At 40.4% G+C, this 23446-nt stretch overlaps 1 protein-coding gene across 2 annotated transcripts in view; it reads left to right on the top strand.

The window, feature by feature from the left end:
* Positions 1–23446, top strand: part of adam12b (ADAM metallopeptidase domain 12b) — an 86063-nt gene that overhangs the window by 21997 nt on the left and 40620 nt on the right. For both annotated transcript variants that reach the window (XM_005727443.2, XM_013909382.1), the window contains exons 4-10: positions 13422–13500; positions 16207–16283; positions 16926–17109; positions 17839–17904; positions 18672–18743; positions 19152–19321; positions 19800–19884. In XM_005727443.2, coding sequence (XP_005727500.1) covers positions 13422–13500; positions 16207–16283; positions 16926–17109; positions 17839–17904; positions 18672–18743; positions 19152–19321; positions 19800–19884 — 733 coding nt within the window. The remainder of the gene's footprint in view (positions 1–13421; positions 13501–16206; positions 16284–16925; positions 17110–17838; positions 17905–18671; positions 18744–19151; positions 19322–19799; positions 19885–23446) is intronic.

The following is a 23446-nucleotide window of genomic DNA, read 5'->3' as shown; positions in this document are numbered from 1 at the left end:
TACATTGACGAGTATCCCGAAACACACATCCAGTTTGTTTGAGTATTGATCCGATTGTGAATTCTACCTCTCTGACATTGCATTTGTAGTTTTTGTTAAGCTTGGAGCGCATAGTAATCACATTTTGCCTCCTGCCATCTTTAATTAGTTAGCTGAACAGTTTGTGGATAATGCAGATCGTCCTTGGGGACAGTTGCCCAAATCTTGAATGACACTATGAAAAGGAGAGAGAGGGAGGGTAATTTTAGGTGTTGCTTTTTTTTCTTCTTTTTTTTTTTTTGAACACTGGGTCAAAGCCAAGCTCGCTCAAAGACGCTCACATTCGACACTTTTTTCCTCTACTTAGAAATAGTTAGAAATCTGAGGTTAGTACTGAGCCAAGACATCAAATCATCCAATTTGATGTCATCCAACAATTATCCAATCACATGACAGCGACAGTGCATTTAGGCATGTAGGCATAGACCTGCTAAAGTTCAAACCGAGCATCAGAATGGAAAAAGAAGGTGATTTGTGACATGGTGTTGTGCTGGTCAGGGTGGTCTGAGTATTTCAGAAACTGCTGATGTACTGGGATTTTCCCACACAACCATCTCTAGGTTTACATATAGTGGTCAGGGACGAACTGACAGGAAGGTAGTAGTAACTCATTACAGCCAAGGTAAACATAAGAACGTCTCTGAATGCACAAGTGAGAAACCTTGAAGCAGAATGTCTACAGGAGCAGCAGACGACAGTGTGTGCAAGAAACTGAGGCTACAGCAGCAGGGGACTGCATCAAGTGCCACTCCTGTCAGCTAAGAACAGGAAACTGCAATTGCATTGGCTCACCAAAATGAAAAAATAGAAGATTGGAAAAATGTTGCTTTATTTCACATTCGGTTGGTAGGATCAGAATTTGGCGTAAATAACACAGAAGCATGAATCCATTTTGCCTTGTATCAACAGTTCAGGCTAGTGATGGTGGTGTAATGGTGTGGGTGACATTTTCTTGGCACACTTTAAACCCCTCAGTACCAACTGAATTACCACAGCCTACCTGAGTATTTTTGGTGACCATGTTCATTAGTTTAAGAGCACAGTGTACCTGTCTTCTGATAGCTTCTTACAGAAGGATAGCACACCATGCCACAAAACTCAGATGATCTCAAATTGGTTTCTTCAGCATGACAATGCATTCACTGTAGTCAGATGGCCCCCAGAGCCACCAGATCGTAATCCAATAGTACACCTTCAGGATGTGTTGGAACAGGAGAGTCAAATCATGGATGTGCAGCTGACATATCTGTGCTGTGTCATGTTTTTCTTTCAAAATGGAACAAAATCTCTGAGGAAGGTTTCCAGTACCTTGTTAAATTTGTGTGATTAATAATTAACTGTGCGTAAAGAAAATCACATAGTTCCCACTGTAGACACATATTTTGCAGCTTGCACTTGTTGAATAGAGCACTTATCTTACAATTCGACTGCCTAAAACTGTTGCTGGACTGAAACAGATGAAGTCTGGTATGTTGGTGAATAATTTGAAAATGTGTTCCAGGTATTGTTGTGATTGGGCTTTCGCTGAAAAAGTTTAATGCACTAATGCAGTCTATCAGCACATGGTATCATCTATTTGCTCCTGCTGCAGACCTATTTTTAGGTGTCTGCAGCAGCAGAGAGGATGCTGAGGTTGTTGTCATAGCACTTAACTAATATGGTCGTGTTGGTCTCTCTCTCTTTGTATTGTAATTTCTCATTTATGTAAGGGGATATAGTGGAACCTTAAACATACCATACAGAAAATAGAGAATGGTCACCTGTCAACGGAGCTAGTTAGGAGAACACTTAGCATCCTGTGAATGTAAGCAATTCACTATTTAGTTTCGAGGCGCTTTGCAGAGAGTAAGAGGCTCCTAATGAGACCAAAGGGGTGATGCATTTGCAGCCTTGTTCGCAAACCTTTTTTGTTTTAAATTACGCTCTGTGATATACTCAGTAGGGCATCAGTGGAATGAACTGTTGCCTCGGTGTCGGTGAGCAGAAAATCTATTATCTGTGTTGGAGTTTTTGATATGTGGAGTGGGGCTACAGATGTTGATGCATAATATCCACATTTATCCTGGGCATCATTTATCTGCATCAGCAGGAAATATGTCCTGGAGAGTGTGCTATATGAGCGATTACATTACCTCACTGTACATCAATAGATTGCTCAAGATAATGAAATGCATGTGCGATTTGTACATTATCATGCACATTCATATATTTGTCTACGGCAGGATACAGCCATTAGTGTACAGTTTGTCATCGGATTTCAGTTTCTAGGCCAGGGACTCAACCTGCAGAGTATATCATAATAACGTTTCACACACAACCTTTCAAAACCCTTAGCCATAAAAGCCTGGTGTAAAGGCTTTAATGAGAAATCTTTTTCAAAGCAGACATTGCTTTGTGCATGATTCACATCCTATGCCATATCTCAGCAAGGAATAGAGAATGGGTCAATTGTAGCAGACCCATGAGAAATAAGGACTGAGACAGAACAGCTCAGCAGCTGTTTTACAATCTCATGGGTGTTTATCTGATATGCTTATTGCCAGCAATAAGACTCAGAACGCCATCAGTCACTGCAGGTAATATAAGATATGGAATATAGAGTTGTTGTTTTTTAATTCCTGATGCTGCTTCAGCACTAGGCGTGCAGCAGTTTAAGCGGGTATTGTCATTAACATTGCAGATCCATTCAGTTTAATGTCTTCCTTTCTAAAATGTGTATGTACACTAGTGTATACAATACAAATTTGTAAGTGTAGAATTTATGCATTTCAAAACTATTGTGTTTTATTTGGTTAAATGTAGATTCTTAGTAATGATTCTTAAAATGTGTTTATATCTTATAATAACTAGACTAGAGTGTCATTTTTTATTGGTTAAAACACAAGTTGTTGTTGTTGTTAACAATAAAAAAAACTACATGCAAGCAAATAATCTGATTCATTTCAATATTCATTTTAAGATGTATTTTTCTTGTAGTAAAACTTTTCGGTTTACTGAAAATCATTTTCTTACAAACATTGTTATTAAAAGTAAGCTTTGCATGTCTGTGTGTGTGTGTGCTGTTTGTTTTCAGAAGCATGTACTGCAGCCTCTCTTCTGAATTGGGAATAGCAGAAATTAATCACTGACACGTCTTAATCGTATTGCAAATAAGAAGCTGAGTTTGTGAGATAAGCACTTTTTATGCGCATGTTGTTGCTGTTTGGAGAATAATCCAAAACTGCTATGGTTTTATTTTCTTTTTTTTAAAGTAAGTGAACATAGAAACACGTATGAGGAACATACTCAGTCATAATGCTGCAGGTGTCTATCCATTAGAGTGACTGTGTGCATCTCAGAGTTGAGCCATTTACAGCAGGCTTAGTTTAAGTTACCAGAGGGCTCCTTAAAAGATGAAGTTGACACATGTAGATTGATAGAAACGGGTCTTTGCTGGCCACCTTGTTAGGTAAAACACTTTAATTGTCACATGGCAGCAACTTAATGTTACTTGTCATAGTTGTCGGTGTCAGGTGGGCTGGTCTGAGTATTTCAGAAACTGCTGATGTACTGAGAAAATATCCAGTTAGTAGCAGTTGACTGGGAAAAAAATACGTTGTTGCAATGCTACAGTAACTCAACTAATTGGTATAACCAACCAACCAAGGTATGCAGAAGAGCATCTTTGAATCCACAACATAAGGAGCCTTGAATCAAATGGACATTAGTAGCAGAAGACCACAGTGGGCGCAGGAAAGTGAGATTGTGCTACATACAAAAGATTGGAAGGATATTGCTTGATCTGACGAGTCTTGATTTCTGCTTTGACATTCGGATGGTAGAATCAGAACTTGGAATAAACAGGATGGAAGCATGGATCCATCCTGCCTGATATCAAGTTTATTGGTATATTACTGCTGCACATGTCTGTCCCTTTATGGCCGTGTTCTGATGGTTGCTTCCAGTAGTCAGAAAGCTCAAATCAGCTGTTTTCTTGAACACGTCTCTGAGTTCAATGTATTGTTGCTGTCCAATAAAGTACCTTTTTGATGTGGTGAAACAGGAAGTTCACATCAATGACGTGCAGCTGAAACATCTGCAGCAGCTTTGTGATGCTATCAAATCAATACAGGCCAAAATCGCTGAGGAGTGTTTCCAGCACCTTATTGAATCTGTGTCACAAAGGATTAGGGCAGGTCTGAAGGCAGAAGAGGGTCTAACCCAGTACTATCACAGTGTACCTAACACAGTGTTCAGTGAGTGGATAGCTTTTACATTTCGTTTGACTCTCCAAGCTCTTTGGGGAGTTTAATTCTCAAACATTTCATGCTGGCGAGCCTTTTTAAATACTGATCAAATTTAGAAAATTTAATTTAATGAAATAATGAATGGAAGTAAAATATTTATGTTTACAGTTGGGCTGAATGAATTTTTGTGTAATGCTGAACACTCTGCCCTGTTTATCTTAGCAATGTGTTCCCAAATCTCTGCAATTAATTTAGCCTCTTTATTGTGACAGTTTCATATAAATACTGAAGATGATGGCCAAAGACTTAATAAACAGTGCTTAATCTTTTAAGCTTATTACTACTTTACATTTATTTTTTAGTGATATAAGATCAGTGATATTTTTTAAATCCTTTTACCGTCCTTGCTTGGGTTTTTTTGTAGCGACAGCTACTTTTATGGCGTCTGTGCCCTGTGGTCAGTGAGTGATGAATCGTGGTGCATTAAATATATTTAAAACGCAGGCATGCTCCAGAGTGCTCTCACTTTCTGTACTCTAGGTATCAGTGAACCACTGAAACTCAGAAAAGGAGATGTGATTAAGTTAAAAGCACTTCATTGTTTTACCACCCGTAGCCCATACAATAATTGGCGTCTTCTGCTCAATACCCAGCAACCATGACGCCTTATGTTACCCTGCATCAGCGTCAGTGACAGACCGTTCACCCCGATCCTTATGTTAAACTGATACATCCGTGCCAAGTGAAAGTTACCAACTCCACCATGTTTGCAGGGTAATGGGCTGGAGAATGAAAGATTGCATGCTATTATCTTATTGGAGAATCAGTATAGGATCTGTGGAAGTGTAAAGAGTGGGTTTAATGACGTGAGACGTTTTTTAAGAGGAGGGGAAGAATGCCTCATGCAGTCTGGGACTGGAGAGATGATGGTCTGGGACATGTGTAGTCAGTGGACCATGTTATAATAAAGTAGTTGCCTAATGCACCACACGTGCCCCTTGCAGCTTATAGTTTAAAGTTTTCTTCCTCTCAACTTTTAGATTTAAGAAAGGAGGAAAAGTGCCAGATGTGATGGATGAATGTGATTGTGGGAGAGCAGGAGCTGATGATGATATGCACCAGTTATTTCTTCTTCTTTTTTTTACGAAAGAAATGGCTGAAGAAGACAGAAATCAAAGGGAGGGGAAAAATGAAAGACATCTTTAATGTCTTTTCTGCTCAGCTCTTAATTGCAAATTTCCCCTGAAGGCAAAAAAAGTATGGCTGAACAATGAGGCTGCCCAGGGGAACCACCATAGATTAATTGGACAGATAGGAAGCCTCTGACATTAACATTTATGCATTTGTTTACTCTTTTTCAATGAATAATAATAGGCCACCTCCCTTGAAGATCCCTACTCTCTCATTAGTTCCAGTTTGTAGTTTGTTATGGATGGGAATATTGAAGCAGTAAACGAAGAGTTCATCGCCGTTCTGGGCAGGAATACAAAAAGTATTTCCAGAGAGAGTTCAGAACATTTTATTTTCACAACTTTTAATGGAGATTGTGAGCTTCTGTACATGTACATCAATTATCTATATTATTAGCTTCACTATCCAGAGGGAATGTTGAAGAAGGCTTTTTGGTGTTTTGTTGGGACAAATGCTAAAGACACAATTTACAAATTGAGATTTTGAGTCATCAGTTATCAGATATTCAGACATTTTTTATTTACATTTTTTGATGTTATTTAGGGTTTTTTTTTCTACTATCCCTCATCTATTTGAATGATAATGCTCACATAAAGTTTCGTAAGATATATTTGACACATTTCTGCTTTCACTGTTTTACTCCCTGCTCTCTTTTCTTATAGAAAATGGCACACACTAACTATAGAAAGCTGAAGTAAGTACACCAGCTCTTTCCCAACCAACCTACTGGTCTTTTTTGGACTTGGAGAAGTCTGTGTCTCTTGAGGTGTCCTTTGGGTGGTGCTTCAGTAGTATGGGTCCATTGTTATGGAGCTCTTCAGGGAAAAATAGCTTGGCATTGTTGGCAATAAGTCAGAGCCCTTCCCACTGAGTGTACCACTCCAGGGTTTCCTTTCTTCACCGTTTCTTTTCACATCCTTTATGGACAGAATTTTCTAGGTGCAGCCAAGAGGCGGAGGGTGTCTGTGGTCTCAGCATCTTGTCTTTCCTTTTCCAGATGATGTAGTTTTGTCGGCTTCATTGACAGATGGTCTCCAGCTTGTATTCTGGGTTCTCAGTTAGAAAAGGGTGGAGAGTTCTCTCTGGGTTGGGAGTGACTTGCTGCACTAAGTAGAAGAGTTTGGGTATTTTGGGGTGTGCACTAATGTAGATGCTGTACAAGTCCATCCAGTGGTCAATCTACATTTCTACACTCAACTATTGCCACAGAGTGTGAGTAGTGACTTAAACTAGGGCAACTGAAGTTGCTCAGGAGGCTGTCTGGGATTTCTCTTAGAGATAGAGAGAGAAACAAAGTCATTCAGGAGGAGCTTAGATTAGAGCTGCCATTCCTCAACACTGAAAGGAGCCAATTGGGGGGATATGACTAGCATACGTTCTGGATGAGGTGTTTCAGGCAACTGGGGTATGATCCCAGTATAGACCCATGATAGGCCGGAGAGATTATATTGCTCTGCTGGCAAGAGCTGGCTGTGGAGCGGGAGGTCTGAGCATTTCTGCCTAGACTGATACCCCCGAATCATAGACCTGGATAAGCAGGAAAAATAAAAGCAGAATGAAAAATAGTAGAATGAAAATAACATTATAAAGTTATTACTTTTTTCCCCCTAAATGCACAAAACACTTCAAATCCTCTGGTCACAAGGATGTTAAGAATGGATTTTTAACATATAATCTCTATATGCTCTTCCACTGAAAGCATATTTTGCTAACATCTTATGATATAAAGTGTTTATGGCTCGCTGCACATTGGTGGCACAGATCTTGCCTCCAAGCATTTTGAGTTTGTGCCATCATCATCTCGTGCCCAGAAATAATCTGTACTCCTTTGTTAGGGTTATAAAGAATTCATGAGCTCCTTTAGCCGCACATTTCACAAGCAGTCTAATGTTTAGCTGCGTGAACTCGGTGCATTAATTACAACAAACAGCCTCAGTGGCGCGATATGTAGAGAAGATGCAAACACCAGAGGCTAATATTGCATAAGATGGACAGGTCGGGCCTGCACTTTAGCAGCAAACCATAGCCAGAGAGAAGTTAGAGGACTGCCCTGAAATTGTGCACAGGGCTCACTCTTGCTGTGCTGTAGATGAGCACTTTTCCCCTCACACTGATTTGAAAATGTATTCCCCCTTTAATGGGAGCAGGGAGAGTATGACATCATGCTCTTTGTACAGTTATGAGGAAAAATATGTTTAGTGTGGGAATTATTTTTTGGTATTAAAAATTCCGAACGTGTGGGCCAGCAGCAGTGAAACAGTTCATTCTTTAACAGCCCTGCTGTGCCTGTTAGCTCTGGTGCTTGGCGTTATGTTCACAAGCGAGGAAAAATAATAACAGTGATATCGCTTCAGCAGAAATTGCAATGTTTCCCACCCAAACTGAAGTGTGCTTTCATTAGAAATATCAAAAGGTTTGGGGTTTGACACCGTAGCCGTTTTAATCCTTGTTTTGCACCTGCAGCCTTTCATTTTTATCCAAATTCTGTTATCATTTCATAAGACTCCGTAGCAGTAAAAAAAATGCAATGCCAAGGAAAAAAGAAGAAAAAAGCAATGGGTGGTTAAAAAGAGGAAATATCCGGAAGCATGAAAGATAAGGTTACCCTTCATCAGGCTATAAAAGAAAATAAAACCCTTTAGAGTTGAAAAGGACATGCTGGGTTTCAGAGGGAGAAGCTTATTCAGAATGAAGAAAGTGACTCCATTATCACTGAGTGCTTAAAAACCTCACCTGCTGCACAGTAATACGATCACCTTTCACTCATGCTTTAAAGTGATCAGGAGAGGGGGTTAATCCAGTATGGATATCTGTATGAATTTGTGTGATCAGAGACATTTTTTTTAAAGAGCCTCTCCATTTCCCATCAGTCACCAACCCCCCCGACTTCTCTTATTCCCCAAGGAAACAGATAAGACAGCTTTACCATTATTTCCTCTTATTCGTGTCTGATATTCCTCATTTATTCAGCCTACAATCCTCGTTTTCTCGGGTAACAACTCAAACAGTCGGGAAAGAAACTGTATGGCAATTGAAGTGTCATGTTCAGGAAAAAGTTTCTTAGAGTTTATTATGAGATATTTCTGTTTTTTTACCTGTGATTTCTGTTATTTTTAGAGCGTGTGAGAGCAAGAGTGGCAACCTTTACTAACTGTGCCCCTGCCATGATTCATCACCCTCCTCTGCTTTCAAGCACAGGGAATAATGTTTTTCCCTCTGCGGTTTACTTTACTGATGTGATGACTTCAGTTGCCTTAGGCACCACTTTGAGCACACAATGCCATGAAGCCTGAGGTGAGGGACACAGACAGACAGGCAGGGCTGTCTGAACCATCTTGGCAACGGAGAAGGATGAAAGAGTATTCAGATATGAAAAATCAACTTTGCTTGTAAGTTGTGGACACGGCCACTCGGCGATTTAATCATTTGTATGTGCAGGGGCACTTTAGGAAAAAGTGTCATCATGCAGACCTCTGAGGACTCGCTGCAGGATTTCTTTAATAGTCAAGCAGCTGCTCCCTCTGTGACTTCTTCCTAAGCAAAGAGAGATCTTGACTCATTAAGGAGCTATCTTTGCTTTGGTCAGTCAATATTTAAATAGGCCTGCCCCATCAGCCAGCATGTTTGATATTCATCCAGTGCCTGCTGGAGCATATATAATGGAAAATCTTAGTCTGCTCATCCATGAATGTGACTCTTTAGTTTCGCTTATGGTGGTACTGTAAGTGTTACTATGAGACCCAATCCTTTGCCCGGCTGGTAAGAGTCTCAACGTATGCTGGTTGGATCTTTTTAGTTTAATAACTTTAAGAAATATAAGGTAGTTTGTCATGAAAGTCTGTATGGATATTGATCCATATAAATGACCTCTTGGCATCAAAATATCCTAACAGCTGCTTGTTGAATTGGCACAAAGTTTGGCACGGATATTTATTTTTCCCTGGTGATGAATCCTTATAAATTAGATTAGATTGGGGTGACTCGGACTCAGGATTTAGAGTCTTTGTCTGTTTGATTTAGTCATCTGCTAATCGGAAGGTTGGTGCTTCAATCCCTGGCTCTTCCAAGGAAAGGACAAGATGCTGAACCCCATCAGGGTGTGAGTGTGTGAATGTTAGGTTAGGAAAAAGCACTTTTATGAATGTGTGTGTGAATGGATGAATGAGGCATGAAGTAAGAAAGTGCTAGAAATACACTATATAAGTACCAGTTCATTAGATTAGCTTCCATTGTGATCTGCAATTAAAGAAGAAAATATTTGACCTACAGTAGCAGCACCTGTAAAGTTAGCAAACATTATCACAATAACACTGGAAACACACAAACTAAGATTATTACACAGCTCTAAAATGCTGCACAAATGTTGCCCACACATTATCTTAGGTCATTTTTATTTCAGTGCGAAATGTCTCAACAGCTATTACATGGCTCGCATCAATTTCTGAACAGACAGTCCTCTTCCCCAAAGTTGAATATGTAATAAGTTTGGCATTTTTCCGAATCATCAGATGCTATTATCAGATGTCATTTTAAATTTCTCCGTACCCCCCAACGTTAATGATATCCTCACCCACATTTTGACCCGACACCTTAAATTTCAGTGAGACAACAAAGATGAAAGTAATGCAGAAATGGACACGATGACTCTTTTATGAAGCCAGTAAAGAAGATTAAAGGAAGGCTTTTCTTTAATTATGTAGTTCAGGGAATTTTTTTGTTTGTTTGCTTCCCTCACTCCTCCCACCCTCACCACTGTCTCTCCCTAGTTTTCTCTGGTTTTGCTGGCTTGTACACTCCGGTGCACTCACAGCCACAGCCACGGCCAAGCCTTAGCTGAAGGCACACTGAGCTGTATGTAAATCAATTTGGAACGCAGCCGTATGTGGAAATAGAATTAGACTTGTCAGCCACACCTCTTTAGTTCCTCTCTCGTCTTCATCTGCCTCTGCTTCTGTAGTAGTCTGCTCTTTTTGGAGTTTAGCATATGCTACCATAAGTAGCAGCTATAGGAAGGCTTAGGGGTTAGGCTTGTGGGGGAGAGGGGATTAAAAGAAATCACTGAAGTTAGCACTCTTCAAAGGAAGTAGAGAGGCTGCAAGAGGAGCTACATTGCTCTCAAATGGTTCCATGCTCAAGGGGATTTGTGTAATGGTGAATTATTACATGAGACACAGTCACATGTATGTAAATGAGTTTCTGCACTTGCACAGAACGTCGTACTGGCTGGATCAAGAGCGAAAGATGTTATTATAAACATCGATCTGTGTAAACGGCGAGTGATGCATTTAGTTTCCGGTTCATCGATCACACCGTTGTAGCGACTCTTTGTCTGTTTGATTTGATTTGTTCTTTTTAAATAAAACTCATCAAAATACTTGCTCAATTCAGAGACAACAATAGTTCTATCTCCTGTAATTTCAGATATGGCAGAAAATAACATCTGCCAGTTTGTTTTATGCCTCTAAAATGAAGAAGGGTCCTCTGTGGTCTGCCGTAATGAGTTTTTATGCTGTCCTTGTCTGTATTGTCCCTGCATTGTGCTAGTCCTATCTCTGCCAGCCTCAGTTGTTGTGTAAGATATAGTGTAGCGTTCCACTTATGCCAGCAGATGGAATGGAAACACAAAAGTGCTGTATGTTCATCAGAGACGTCGCGGGACGTCAGATTTCGAAGGCCAGATCGGCTATTTCAGCAACACAATGAGCGTTCTTGCAAACATATGTGGGAGTCTTGATTTAGATTTACTGGAAGGTCCTTTCCAAATAGTGAATCATGCTCCTAATTATATTTAAACATCACACGCATGAGCAGCACTCTAGCCTCAAAAGGCAGCTGTGGAAAGCTATTCATCTGGCTTTTTAGAGACAATCAATAATTCATGCAGTTATTTCAGAAAAGTTAAATTAAATCTAAGGAGGCGCATGTAAGATGGGAGATTATTCTTTAAGACAAATATTATTTTCTGCCTCCCAGGGGTGCTGTTAAACAGCCCGTCATTTATCACAATTAACCTGGGCGGCCATTAGTGGGCTGTTAATTAGATACGACACTGTGTCTAATGAATCGCAACACACAGTTAGGACCACAGAATCTGTGGTTATTGACTTAAACAATTACAGGAATGAAAATGAAAAAGAAAATGTGTTTTTCTTTGTGGAGGTGTAATATAGTGGTGTAGACACAGAGTCATCCCGCAGAGCATAAAACATCCTGCAACTTATTCATCAGTAACAGCTACGGAATAAATTATCAGTCCTCACAGTATGCCGTCATTTTTCTCATGTGGAATAAGGACAAGTAAAAGATGTATTTATTTTCCACATGATTCAAAAATGTCAACACTTTGTCTTTTGCAGCATAATCATGGAAAATTGATCGACGACAGAGGTGGCCAGTAAAAATTGCTTAATTATATGGAAGTGTACACTTTCTTCCTTAGGTAGCTGTGTTTTAGTTACAAACATGAGTATTCTGCGTACTGGGTCAGATACACGACACAACATTAGAGAGCTGCGACAGTGAGAATCAGAAGCATGAAACGGTCTTCAGCAGTGTAAGATACACAGATACGCACCAACTGAGCTGCAAGATAACCAGTGAGGAAATTCTCTGCAAACGCACAGTAAACATTCATGGCCTCATAAACTCTGTGTACTCTTGCCAACAAGTTGATTACAGGGAGATTCCATCATGTAAATCCTGCAGCTTTTCCGCAGCGTGTGTCTCAGTCCCGGCGGCCACACTGCCCCTAAGCTGGCTTTCCCAACATGTCCCAAAAAAATACAGCACGAGAGCATTTGCTTGGAATTACCGCTCACGTGACACAAATCCCATCTTTACGGCAAACTGAGCCGTTTCGTTTCCTATAATTGTGCTGTGGCTGTTTCCGAGCGCCACTGTTAAACGTTCACTATTAAGATATATATTTTGGGCTTTTTCGAGAAGCATGCAGCATCCTCTGATGTGTCATCAAATTTTTATGAGACGTACCGGGCTCTTCAAAGTGATTACTGGCCGCTCGGCTTATCAGATTTGGTTTAGAGCTTGCTAATGGCGTGATAAGGCACATTAAAGCGATAATAAGTATTTAATGAAGTTTAAATGTGGTCAGGCTCGGGGCACAGAGGATTGATCTTCCTATAAACGGGTGATAAAATAATTAACTGTAAATATCCAGATAAGACATTAAATGGACCTGAAGAACGGAAGAAAAAAACCCACTATTGGCTTAATGCCTCACCGTTGCCACTCGTCTCATCTAATTCTGGTTTGTGGTACATGCGATTTGCGTGAGCTGGCACAGCACTGTGGGGTATGTGTGTGATCTAGTTTTTAAGTCTCCTCTGTTACTTTTTTGCCATATAATCACCTTTAGGATAATACACGTCAGACTTGCAAAACGTATTGTTTGTTTTCTGGGTATTTCCACCTCCCTCTCTTCTTCTAATGCACTCTAACACACACACATCCTGAGATCATCCTGCCTGATGTCAATCTGAGTATACAGCTGCAAAAAATGGGTGTTCCTGCTGCTCCTTTGCCAATGCTCAGGGTGGGTCTCTCCATGTCCATCTGTTCATGGCCTGTAGAGGAAAGCACACCCACTCTCTCTCTCTCACACACACACACACACAAGTGACACACAGTTGAAAAGATATGCACAGATACACACTCACGCATGCTGAGAAATGACATCAGCATTTGGTTCAACTTGTTCATGCTGTATGCCAGGGGATTCAAGGACACTTATGAATCACATAATAAATTTACAGAAAATCAAGTCTCTCCCCGCCTCGGACTGCTAAGTGTTTCATCCACATCATCCCCCAAATCCTTACAAGCAATCTACATATAAAGTCAACTGAGGGTCAAGTCCTCTCGGTAGTCTGAAAACAAAGTCTTCTTTTTTCTAATCGATGAGTAAATAAATGGGTTTTTTATGCTCTTGTCATGTTCTCTTCTTAGGGGTCTTTTTGCCAGCCATTACACCGAGACACATTACCGGGAGGATGGAAGTGCAGTCACCGGTGCTCACAACTTCACGGTAGGGCAGCGTTGGAGTGCTTTTGACATTTATGGTCAAGTTGATGTTCAGCGATGCTGCACAGTCACGTTGTAAAAAGTGACCCTTTAAAAACTCACAAAGACAGACGAGTTTTTTCTTTTTCCAGAGAATCAGCTATACTCATTTAAAATCAAATCTAGGACAGAAATGAGTTTTGTTGTCGTTTTTTTTTTTTTTAATTGCTTCCATGTGGTCGAGTTTGTATTTGAAAGCCTCCCACTGTTGGTGAACACACTCTATCCCGTGGCCTACTTGATGATAAGCTGTGTTTCATGCTGGTAGTTTTTCAGCCAACATTGCCATCAGGATTTTATTATGGAATCCCCTTTTAGCAGATGGTTTATTCTTGACTGCTTGTTTTATGCTGTGTTCATGCTAGCTGTGCGAGGCGAAGTGCTCGCTAGTCTTTGGAAACAGAGAAAGTACTTCTCAAGGCTTTTTAGTGTGACACATGGATGGTTGAAATCAGTTTATGTGGCTCAGGAAAAAAAATAGCACAACTGATCCTTTATAAAAAAGCTGTTTTATTTTGTTTTTAACATAGTTCACAACCTCTTGCCCTTTTTGCTGCCTAGTTGGTTCGTGGACACTGGGGACACTTTTTAGCCAGTTTCCCCACAGTTTAAATTTTTATCATTTAATCCTTCATTGGTGGATGTAAGAAGAATTCTAACAGACTGGAGACCTTCAGTACCTGCTGAACAAGTGTTACCCGATTCAGTGGCAATGAATGTGCTGTACTGAACCTGCATTTCTATATTTTTTCATATGCAAATGATTTAAAAACATTTGCTACTCTTCTAGCATGCAAGCCCACACCTAAACCTGATCTGACCTCTAATTTAGGATGTAAATTGACTCCTTAAGCAGCTTAGCAGTGGGTCATTATTTCATGCTGCTTAACAAAACATTATTCAGTTCTTGTCTGTCTTTGGTTAGAATACCTAACTCGATTTGGAACAATGCAGTGCATGTCAGCTAACAACTTTAAGGAAATGAATAACTTAGATACCAAGAGGTTGACTGTGATTTACAGTCATGTGAAAAAGAAAGATTTCACAGGGATTTATGTAGCACTGTGAATAAATAAGTACACCAATGATTCAAAGGCTTGTAGAACCAGCAATAAGTCTTCTTTACAGTCTTGCTTCAGTTCATTGAGGTTCGTGGGTATTGGTTTATGCACAGCACACTTAAGGTCCTGCCCCAGCATTTCAGGTCCGGTTGAGGTCTGCACATTGACCATTGCAACGCATTGATTCTTTTCTTTTTCAGACATTCTGTTGTAGCTTTGCTGCACTGCTTGGGATCACTGCCCTGTTGCATGACCCACTTTCAAAGCTTTAGCTGTCAGACAAATGGCCTCACGTTTGACTCTAGAACACTTTGGTATACAGAGGAATTCATGCTAAACTCAGCGACTGCAAAGCGCACAGGTCATGTGGCTGGAAAGAAAAAGCTCAAATCATCACCCATCCACTATTGTTTGCCAGCTGCTATGGGGTGTTTGTGTTGATACGCCGTGTTTGGTTTTCACCAAACACCGTAAGAAAACATCTCCACTTTGGTTTCAGGTGTCCAAAGGATGTTATTCCATGTTTTTAACCTCTTAATGCCCAGCGTATTATATTTAATGCATCAGTTTTTAGATATCTACATCATCAGTGTCATTGTTTTCCCCAAAAACTTAAATAAATGACATAATACAGTTTTAAGGAATAAGTTGCCAAAAAAATCCTGGATATATGAAATATGATACAAATTAAAGCTTAAGGTGAAAACTTTGTTTTTCATATGACCGTATTATCTGTTCTGTATTTTCATTTGAGTATTTAGTCACTCAACATTTAGCTGCTGTAAAAACGTCAGAGACACAGAGACAGTCACTAACTGTACCTGATGTTATCCTTTGTAAAAGGTGAACCTTGCTAGGTCAAACACAGCCTGAGCACAGAGCCTTTATAGCTGTTCTATTTTTATCCTTAATCTAATGATTCTCAAATCCATTACCAGTTCATTACCTTGTAGTGAACTTGTTAAATGGGAGTTTCTTCACTTCATCTTTTTGTAAAAATCCCATCCCAGATTTCTTCCTACTGGAGTTCAGTACAGGGAATGAGAAATGGTCAGTGTAGTGGGGAATGACAGTTGATTTAAAAGGGCTTGAGTGCTACCAGACAGTAAATGGAGGTCTGTATTCCCTCTTAATGAGAGTCATTTCCTCTGTTCTCCTTGTGGTCAGACAACAGCGTTTTCACTGTTTCTGAGGAGCCTTAAATGTCCCCATTTCCTTCCACTAGAGCAGTCTGATGGATTAACGAAAGGCGAACAATTACCATGTTACTGTCACCTCCCATGCGTGCCAATTTTTTCTGCTTTCTCTTCAACTTTATAAGTTGCATTAATTTTAAATGGCCTGTTTTTATAGAGAGGGAGTGTAGACAGATTTCTTCAGAGCATGCTAATTTAAATGAACACGAGTTGGGACAGCATCAGCATAGTCCCAGTGTCTTTTGTACTGTATTGCTCTTTTGAAGTCAGGTAAGAGCGTCAGTACAGCGAGAGGAATGTGACAAGCTGCTTTCTTCTTCTGCTTTTTTTAGCATGACACATTTTATATCACACTTTGTTTCTTTAAAAGTGTTTCTTATTTCTAACATGTAACAAAAAAAAACTCTCTTTTAGAATCACTGCTACTACCACGGGGAAGTGCAGGCGCATCCCAGCTCTGACGTTACCCTCAGTGCCTGCTCAGGCCTTCGGTAAGAATCTCAGGCATCATTTTGCATTCAAGCAGCATCACTACACTGCCCTTTAAGTGCTATTTGTCACTCCAATGTTTATATTTATTTAAGTCGCTCAGCACAGCAGCCCATCTCTCTTAAGCCCTTAAGCGTGCTGTCAGTGAGTTGGTGTGACTCGTAGGAATTGGTGAAATGTCACACCTCATTGTCTTTACTCACGGTGGGATCCAGTAAATGTCTGGACTCATTTGGGCAGTAATTATAATCTTGCTGTTGCTACAAAATGAACCACAATCTAAAGTTGTATTTAAACTGAAGTATTAGGCATGCACATTTTCATCTGTTCTGCTTAATCCAACAGCAAGGAAGCATTTTGGGAACAGAAAATATTAAGTTTCCCCATAAGGACCACTTAGATTTGTTTGGTTATTAATGTGTGGTATATATTTCTGATCTGACATTAAAAGATGTGAGTCTTTAAAAAAAATGTCTTTTTCTCAAACAAAACAACATCTGGTTTTAGTAAAAGCGGGATTGCAGGAAAAGAGCCGCCCCAGTTATGTATTCCATTAGAGAGAGCCCATTTAATCAAACTCTGCATTTGAGAGACTGGTCATGCTTTGAGGTTTTATTTTCCGACTTATCCTGTTGTCTCCGCAGAGGCTTCATCGCACTTGAAAACAAGACATTTATCATCGAGCCTGTGTCTGGCGATGACACCGGAGTTCACTTCATTTACCGAGTGGAAGAGCTCAGACTGACCCCCGGAACATGCGGCCACAGCTTCAACACGTCCTCAGTTGAAAACCACATTGAAAGCCCCTTCAAGTCCTTCCACACAAGGGTGAGATTATTACTGGGTTTTTCTTTTTTATCACAGTGTCACTGGATAAAGCGACTAAGGGCTACATTATTGGTTTGCAGTTTTTCACCATTAAGTGAGTCTGAAGGTTAGGCCTATCATTGAACTGATCAAAGATAAATGGGCGTTTGACCAAGATGAGTATATTGGCAAGCATTCTTGTCTGGATGAGTTCCCTCAGGGTGTTGCCTTGGGTTTGACACTCATTTTATCAGCGTTGGGAGCACAGAGTCAAGGGCTCATGCAGAAGGTTTGGCCAGTGCTTTGCATTGAGCAGGTGCAGCATCCATCTGCCCCTATTTCCAAGCATTAAGAACTCTGTCTGACTTAGGGAGTGAAACTTGCCTATATACAGTACTTAATTAGATAGATTATCTCATCTTTGTTTGTTTTTTTTAAAGGAAATATTTCTGAATATCAGCTGGGACAAAGCCTGATTTGCAGTGTTTTAGCCTGCAGGCTAAAACCAGATACCAGGATAGATACCAGGTTATATCTTTATATTTAGTGAACAGACGTTTAAGTGTTATCTTCTCATCTATCTCTTGGCAAGAATGTAAATAAAATACCTTTTTTTAGCTGTTGCAGTTTTTAAAGGTTCATCTTAAGTCTTTTAAGTAGAAGCGGTAAGAAATGACAGAAATGGTGTCTTGATCTTCTACGCATTTCCTAATAACTGTCGAACTTTTCCCATCTTTGTTTTTATCACAGCATAAAAGGCATGCTCAGAAGACAACCAAATATGTCGAGCTGATCATTGTTGCAGACAACAGAGAGGTAATGCACCTACTTGCCTCTTTTCGCAAATGCAGTTTTTGACCAGCAGAGACGACACACTGAAAGCCCACAATCCTTTTGTGGTATAAGCATGAGCTGTAGTAACTATGGAATAGATCCCACTGGAGCTGCAGAGAGGGATGAGTGTGCAACAAGCAGTGTGGTCTCTTTTCTGACAGGAAGTTCTTTTTTCAATTTCCCAGCAGAGCAGACAGGAAACGGGGAAAAACCATGCGGATAGTGAATAGTCTCCCATAAGCACTGAAGAGCTATTTGTGGGGCTTCCTCCTGACAGCCCTCTGCTAATGCCACTGACCTGAATGGGAGGAAAGGAAATGAAAGGAAGGATAAGGGATCAAGTATGTTGTTAGGCTTAGATATACAGTCCAGCATCGGTGCAGTTGGATGCACAGAAGGGTAAAACTGGAAGGTCTGACTTGAGCTGCAATTTGGATCCAAAGCTTTGCAAGCTGTCGTATCTGCCAGCATACCTGCTCCCTGTGGCCATGCCATTCGCCTCTCTAACACTAGGAGATTTTTCTAGATCCAGATGGTCACAGCTTGACAACCTGCCCAACACGCAGAAAAATGTAGTGCCAGTGAATATTCCAACTCATTCATACAAATCACTGCTTTTCTGTGTCCTTTGTTGTGGTTTGAGGATTTTTTTCTATGTTCTGGAAATGACGGTCTCTTATGTCCTCATGAAACACTCACAATTTGCGAGTGTAATTTCTTCCACTGATTACATGCATTTTTGTTTTCAGTTTCAGAAACAAGGAAAGGACTTGGAGAAGGTGAAGCAGAGACTGGTAGAGATAGCCAATTATGTGGACAAGGTAAAACATCCTCCACCCCTTTGCACAGGAGGGATAAATCACCTTTTTAAAATAGAAATATTTTTGGCAGCAGAGATTAATGGCACGTCTGCGTGATATATTAATTTCCTACTAAAGCAGCTGACTTTAGTCTGCCTAACACCACTGCCTGAGCTGTGTCTCTATAGCTTACACGCTGCGTAGGCAGATAGATTTACTTTAAGGAAATGGCAAAGACATGATCTTATACTGTCAGAAAAATAAGGCAACGTGTGATTGATTAGGCTTGCTAGGATGAAAAGAATCATACATCAATTAATTGAGTGAACAAAGGTAAAACCCCAGTAAACAGTCTCACTTATGTAACAGTCTTATGGACATTTGTGTTTTCTCCATGCTTTTCCATTCTTATTAAAATCTTCTGTGCAGTTCTACAGGGCCCTGAACATCCGGGTGGCCCTTGTGGGTCTGGAGGTGTGGAGCGACTCTGATAAATGTCCCATCACCCAAGATCCTTTCACCACCCTGCACGAGTTCTTAGACTGGAGGAAAGTCAAACTGCTTCCCCAGAAACCTCACGACAATGCTCAACTTATAAGGTGGACATCTAAATTATTAAATGTAATGAGTCCAATATTTGCACCTAGACTGCATGATGTAGGGGTGAGACCACATACATCCACCAGGGAATGGACCCAAACAGAAATCAGGATTGAGATTTTCATCTGAATCCTTTCATTTTCACATCAAGCTTATATTTCCCTGTTTTTACTATTTCCATTTGGTGGTTAAGAAGATATGATAGCCTACCTGGTTATGTTAGGGCATAAATTCCTGGATTGAAAATGTAATGCATTGAATTTGTTAGTAGAATTTAACAGTGCTGCTAACAAAAAGACAGACTGAAACAATGACATATTCTCCTGACAGGTGTGATATGATTAAACAATCATATCTGGCCTGATATTTGGAAAACTAATTGGTAAAATTGAAGTTTTTCACTTATACCATTACTATAAACATGTAACAGCAGTTTTCTCCTCTAAAAGTTCTGTCTCCTACTTCTCTCCTTGGCAGTGGGGTTTACTTCCAGGGCACCACCATTGGCATGGCACCCATTATGAGTATGTGCACTGCTGAGCAGTCTGGAGGTATTGTCATGGTGAGTGTAAAATCTTCCTACTACTCCCAGCATGCCTCCACCCTCCCTTTCCTCTGCGTAGCCTGATTGTATCAGTGTTGACATTGTTCAGATTCACTAAGCTAACACAATCCAGCCCCGATTTACACAGAAAAGGTGTTCATTGTTTGCTGGAAGGGCACTTGCAGACAAGACTGCCAGGAAGTCTTGCTTTAAAACATAATGACATTTGTGTTGGCCCTCCCTTACATTAACATTACCACAAACATCAGCTTGCACATAACAATATGTAAAATGTGTACTCTTAGAAGGATGGCTCTGCAGGCACGCACACTGTTGCTATTTGAAGTCTAACAGTCGTGCAATCAATCTTTTGCGCTGCAACTCAAATGCCTCTTTCAGACCCACGTGTTAAACTGGCTTTCTGTCAAGGTCAGCATTCATCAAACAACAATCCGTCGTAAAATTCTTCTAAAGCTGGACAGGTACTGAAAGCTTTGGTGACCTGGTGTTTTGATCACAAATGGAAAGAAATTCAGTGATACCAGTGGCTAAATGTCATTTCAGCTACTGGAATGAAAGAGAGGACAGTTATCAATGAGGGAACATGAGTAAAGGTGGGCGGAAGGTTAAACTGATGCTGCTCTTTTATGTGGTAATTACTAGACGTTTTCAGTGTGACTCTCCAGTTTATCAGTGATGTGTGTGGAGCTTCTGTTTGCAATGACAAGCAGGGGTCACTCCTGAATGAGTCCAGTGCAGGCTGAAAGTTCACTTTCTATCTATATAGCATCAAATCACAACGGCATTTGTCACAAGGTGCTGTGAATCATTCTGTTAAAGAGAAACACTAACAATCAGGTGATCTGCTATAAGCAACCATTAGGCGATGGTGGGAAGGAAAAACTCCCCTTTAACAGGAAGACACCATCCATCAGAAGCAGACTCGGTGAGGGGCAGCCATCTGCTGTGACTGTTTGTGATGGGATAGAGAAAAAACAAAGGATAGCATAAAGAAACGGGACAAAATGCAAACTATGTGAGAGAAAAGAAAAAACTTAATGGCATTCTCACCTGGGGAATGAAAAGAGTCAAGTGGAGTCAAGTCAATGCTCAGTGTATCATAGGAGGCCTAAGTCTATAGCAGCCCTAACTATATGCTTTATGCTGTCTCCTGAATCCAAACTGGGAGCTGTTTCCAGAGGAGAGGGGCCTGATAGCTACGTTTAAAACCTCCAGGAACCATGAGAAAGCCTGCAGTCTGACAGCAAGGTGCTCTATTGGGGTAATATGGTACTAAGAGGCATTTAAGATTGTTGATTGATTATTCAAGGCCTTGTATGTGGGGAGAAGGATTTTAAATTAATTTCCAGAGCTAACAGGGTGCCAATGAAGAGTTGCTAGTAGAATTGGTGGGGCACAGGATTAAATCAAAGGACCTCGACTTTCGAACAGAACCGCATTTACATTTTTATGTGATGAATTGATCTATCTGTGAGTGAATGTCAGCTCTTACACAGCATGCATTTGAATCAAAAATCCATTTTTACCCACGACTGTGTCGCACCCCTGGTGCACTGAATTTCGACATGTAGTAAATTAGCCGCCTGTTAGGCTCCTCTGCCTTTTACAGCACTTGATATCCGCGCCAAATCACAAAGCGGTTATCATCCCAGTGCCATTATGCCTCATCCCAGATGTGTCCCCCATTAATGGAGATGTTTTCCTCTGGCCGTGGCCGTACTGAGGATTCTCCAGATGTTTGGTTTCCCCATCACTTACATACAGCAGATGGTCTGGACCAAGATTAAAGGGCCACGTAAGCAGTTAGGGGACAGTAAGAGGAGATGAACTGTTTCTCAAACCGTACGCTACAATGTATTAATCTTCCTCAGTGCAGCCTCACTTTTTTGTTTTAGCACAATGCTATGTTTTTTTTCTTCCTAAGTCTTTTTGTAAATGATTTTTATGTGGTACAGTATTGTCGTCTGAGAGTTATTTTCACACCCATCATAGCATTTCTTGGTTGCAACCATCTCCACAAATTCTCACCATTACAACAGCAGCTCGTAGCAGCTTCAAAGTAATGGCTGTGGCTGTTGACTCTCATATTACACTTTTTTTGTGAGGGAGCACTCAGCTATGAATTACACGTACACACACACACACACACACACACACAGACACAGTGTAGATGCACTAACCCACTGGTAAACATGACAGTAGCAAAGGAAAGTTTTCCCATCCTTGCTGTGAAAAAGCAGGGTGCAGCTCCCCATGATGCTGATCTTTAATCACAGCAGGAAGTGGTTCATCTTGTCCTTAACATTGACATATGACCTTGTCCTCGAGGGAAGCATGACATTTTTCTCATATAAGCTGCATGGCAGAGAACTATGGTAAGATGCACAGTAGTAAATTGGCAGCCTTTCTTTCCTTCCTTCTTTTTCCCTGAGGTTTGCTTAATTACAAATTCTGAATCTTGCACATTAACACACAGACATTTCAAGGAATATTACAAAATTCATCAGTGGTGTTTTATCTGCTGTCACAGATATTTCTGTATTTTCTTTTAGTTTAAACATTTATCCTAACATTTCTTTCCCATTTCAAGCACTCCTCATGGCAGAAGTTGGATTAACCAATTTGCCTGCTCAATGCTCTGGTCTGCACAGCATATTGAGATACTGGAGGTTTGTGCGTAGGCTCATCGGCAGCCAGCAGTCACCTACATTACTTATCTCTGTGTAAACCTGCAGAGAGGTTAATGTATTGCTTGGCATTAGTGGCACTCATACATAGGCATGCAGTGAGGAATCTGTATTCAGAGTCACAGCTGGGAAAAAATGCATGATACAGTCGGTGATTTTTCTCTTATTTTTTCTACCTTTGGGCAGAGTCAGGCGAACTGTTTTCCCTTTGTTTTCCTTCTTTATGCAAAATAAAGCTTATGAGTTACTGTTGCTTATATCATGTGTACTATACATTCATGAGATTGATATCAGTGTTTTTTTCTTTTTCTAACAGAAAGAAAAATAATGGTAATATCAGTTTCATTTTTCAGATAACATTGTGAGAAATGTATGCTGCCCATTAGTCTGTGCATGAAAATGTGTCTGTTTTGCGCTGAATGAAAGGAGATTGTCAAAACCTGTTAGTGATTTTCTTTTCTTTTTTTTGTTACAGTTTTCGGAAAATGATGTATTTTATCTAACAGCAGAATTTTGGCAAAGTAATAACACATTTTGATTGTAGTCATTTGTCATTGTTTACTACCATTCCCTTTCACCTTGGCACACATGCTTTATACACTACACTGACTTAATATCTCGGTTACCCTCCAAATGCCCCCCATCTCTGTCTGGCTCTTCCCACCAAGTCTGTCTATAAAACTAGCAGAAAGTGAAACTTCCTCCTCTTTCGCGCGTGTCATTCTCCATCTCTGTCTCCCTTGTCTCGCTTATCAATGCAGCACCAAGTCACACAGAGATAGGTTTATAGGGACTTCCTGCAGAAGCTGTCTCCACTGGCAGCAGGTATGATTGGGTCTGCAGGGGTAGCGGAATGGCAGATGAATTCAGGC

The sequence above is a fragment of the Pundamilia nyererei genome, unplaced genomic scaffold (genome assembly GCF_000239375.1).
Source record: "Pundamilia nyererei isolate P.nyererei 1_Seehausen unplaced genomic scaffold, PunNye1.0 scaffold00024, whole genome shotgun sequence".
NCBI lineage: Eukaryota > Metazoa > Chordata > Actinopteri > Cichliformes > Cichlidae > Pundamilia > Pundamilia nyererei.
The sequence above is the reverse complement of the archived record's forward strand: the minus strand, read 5'-3'. Positions and strand labels throughout refer to the sequence as shown.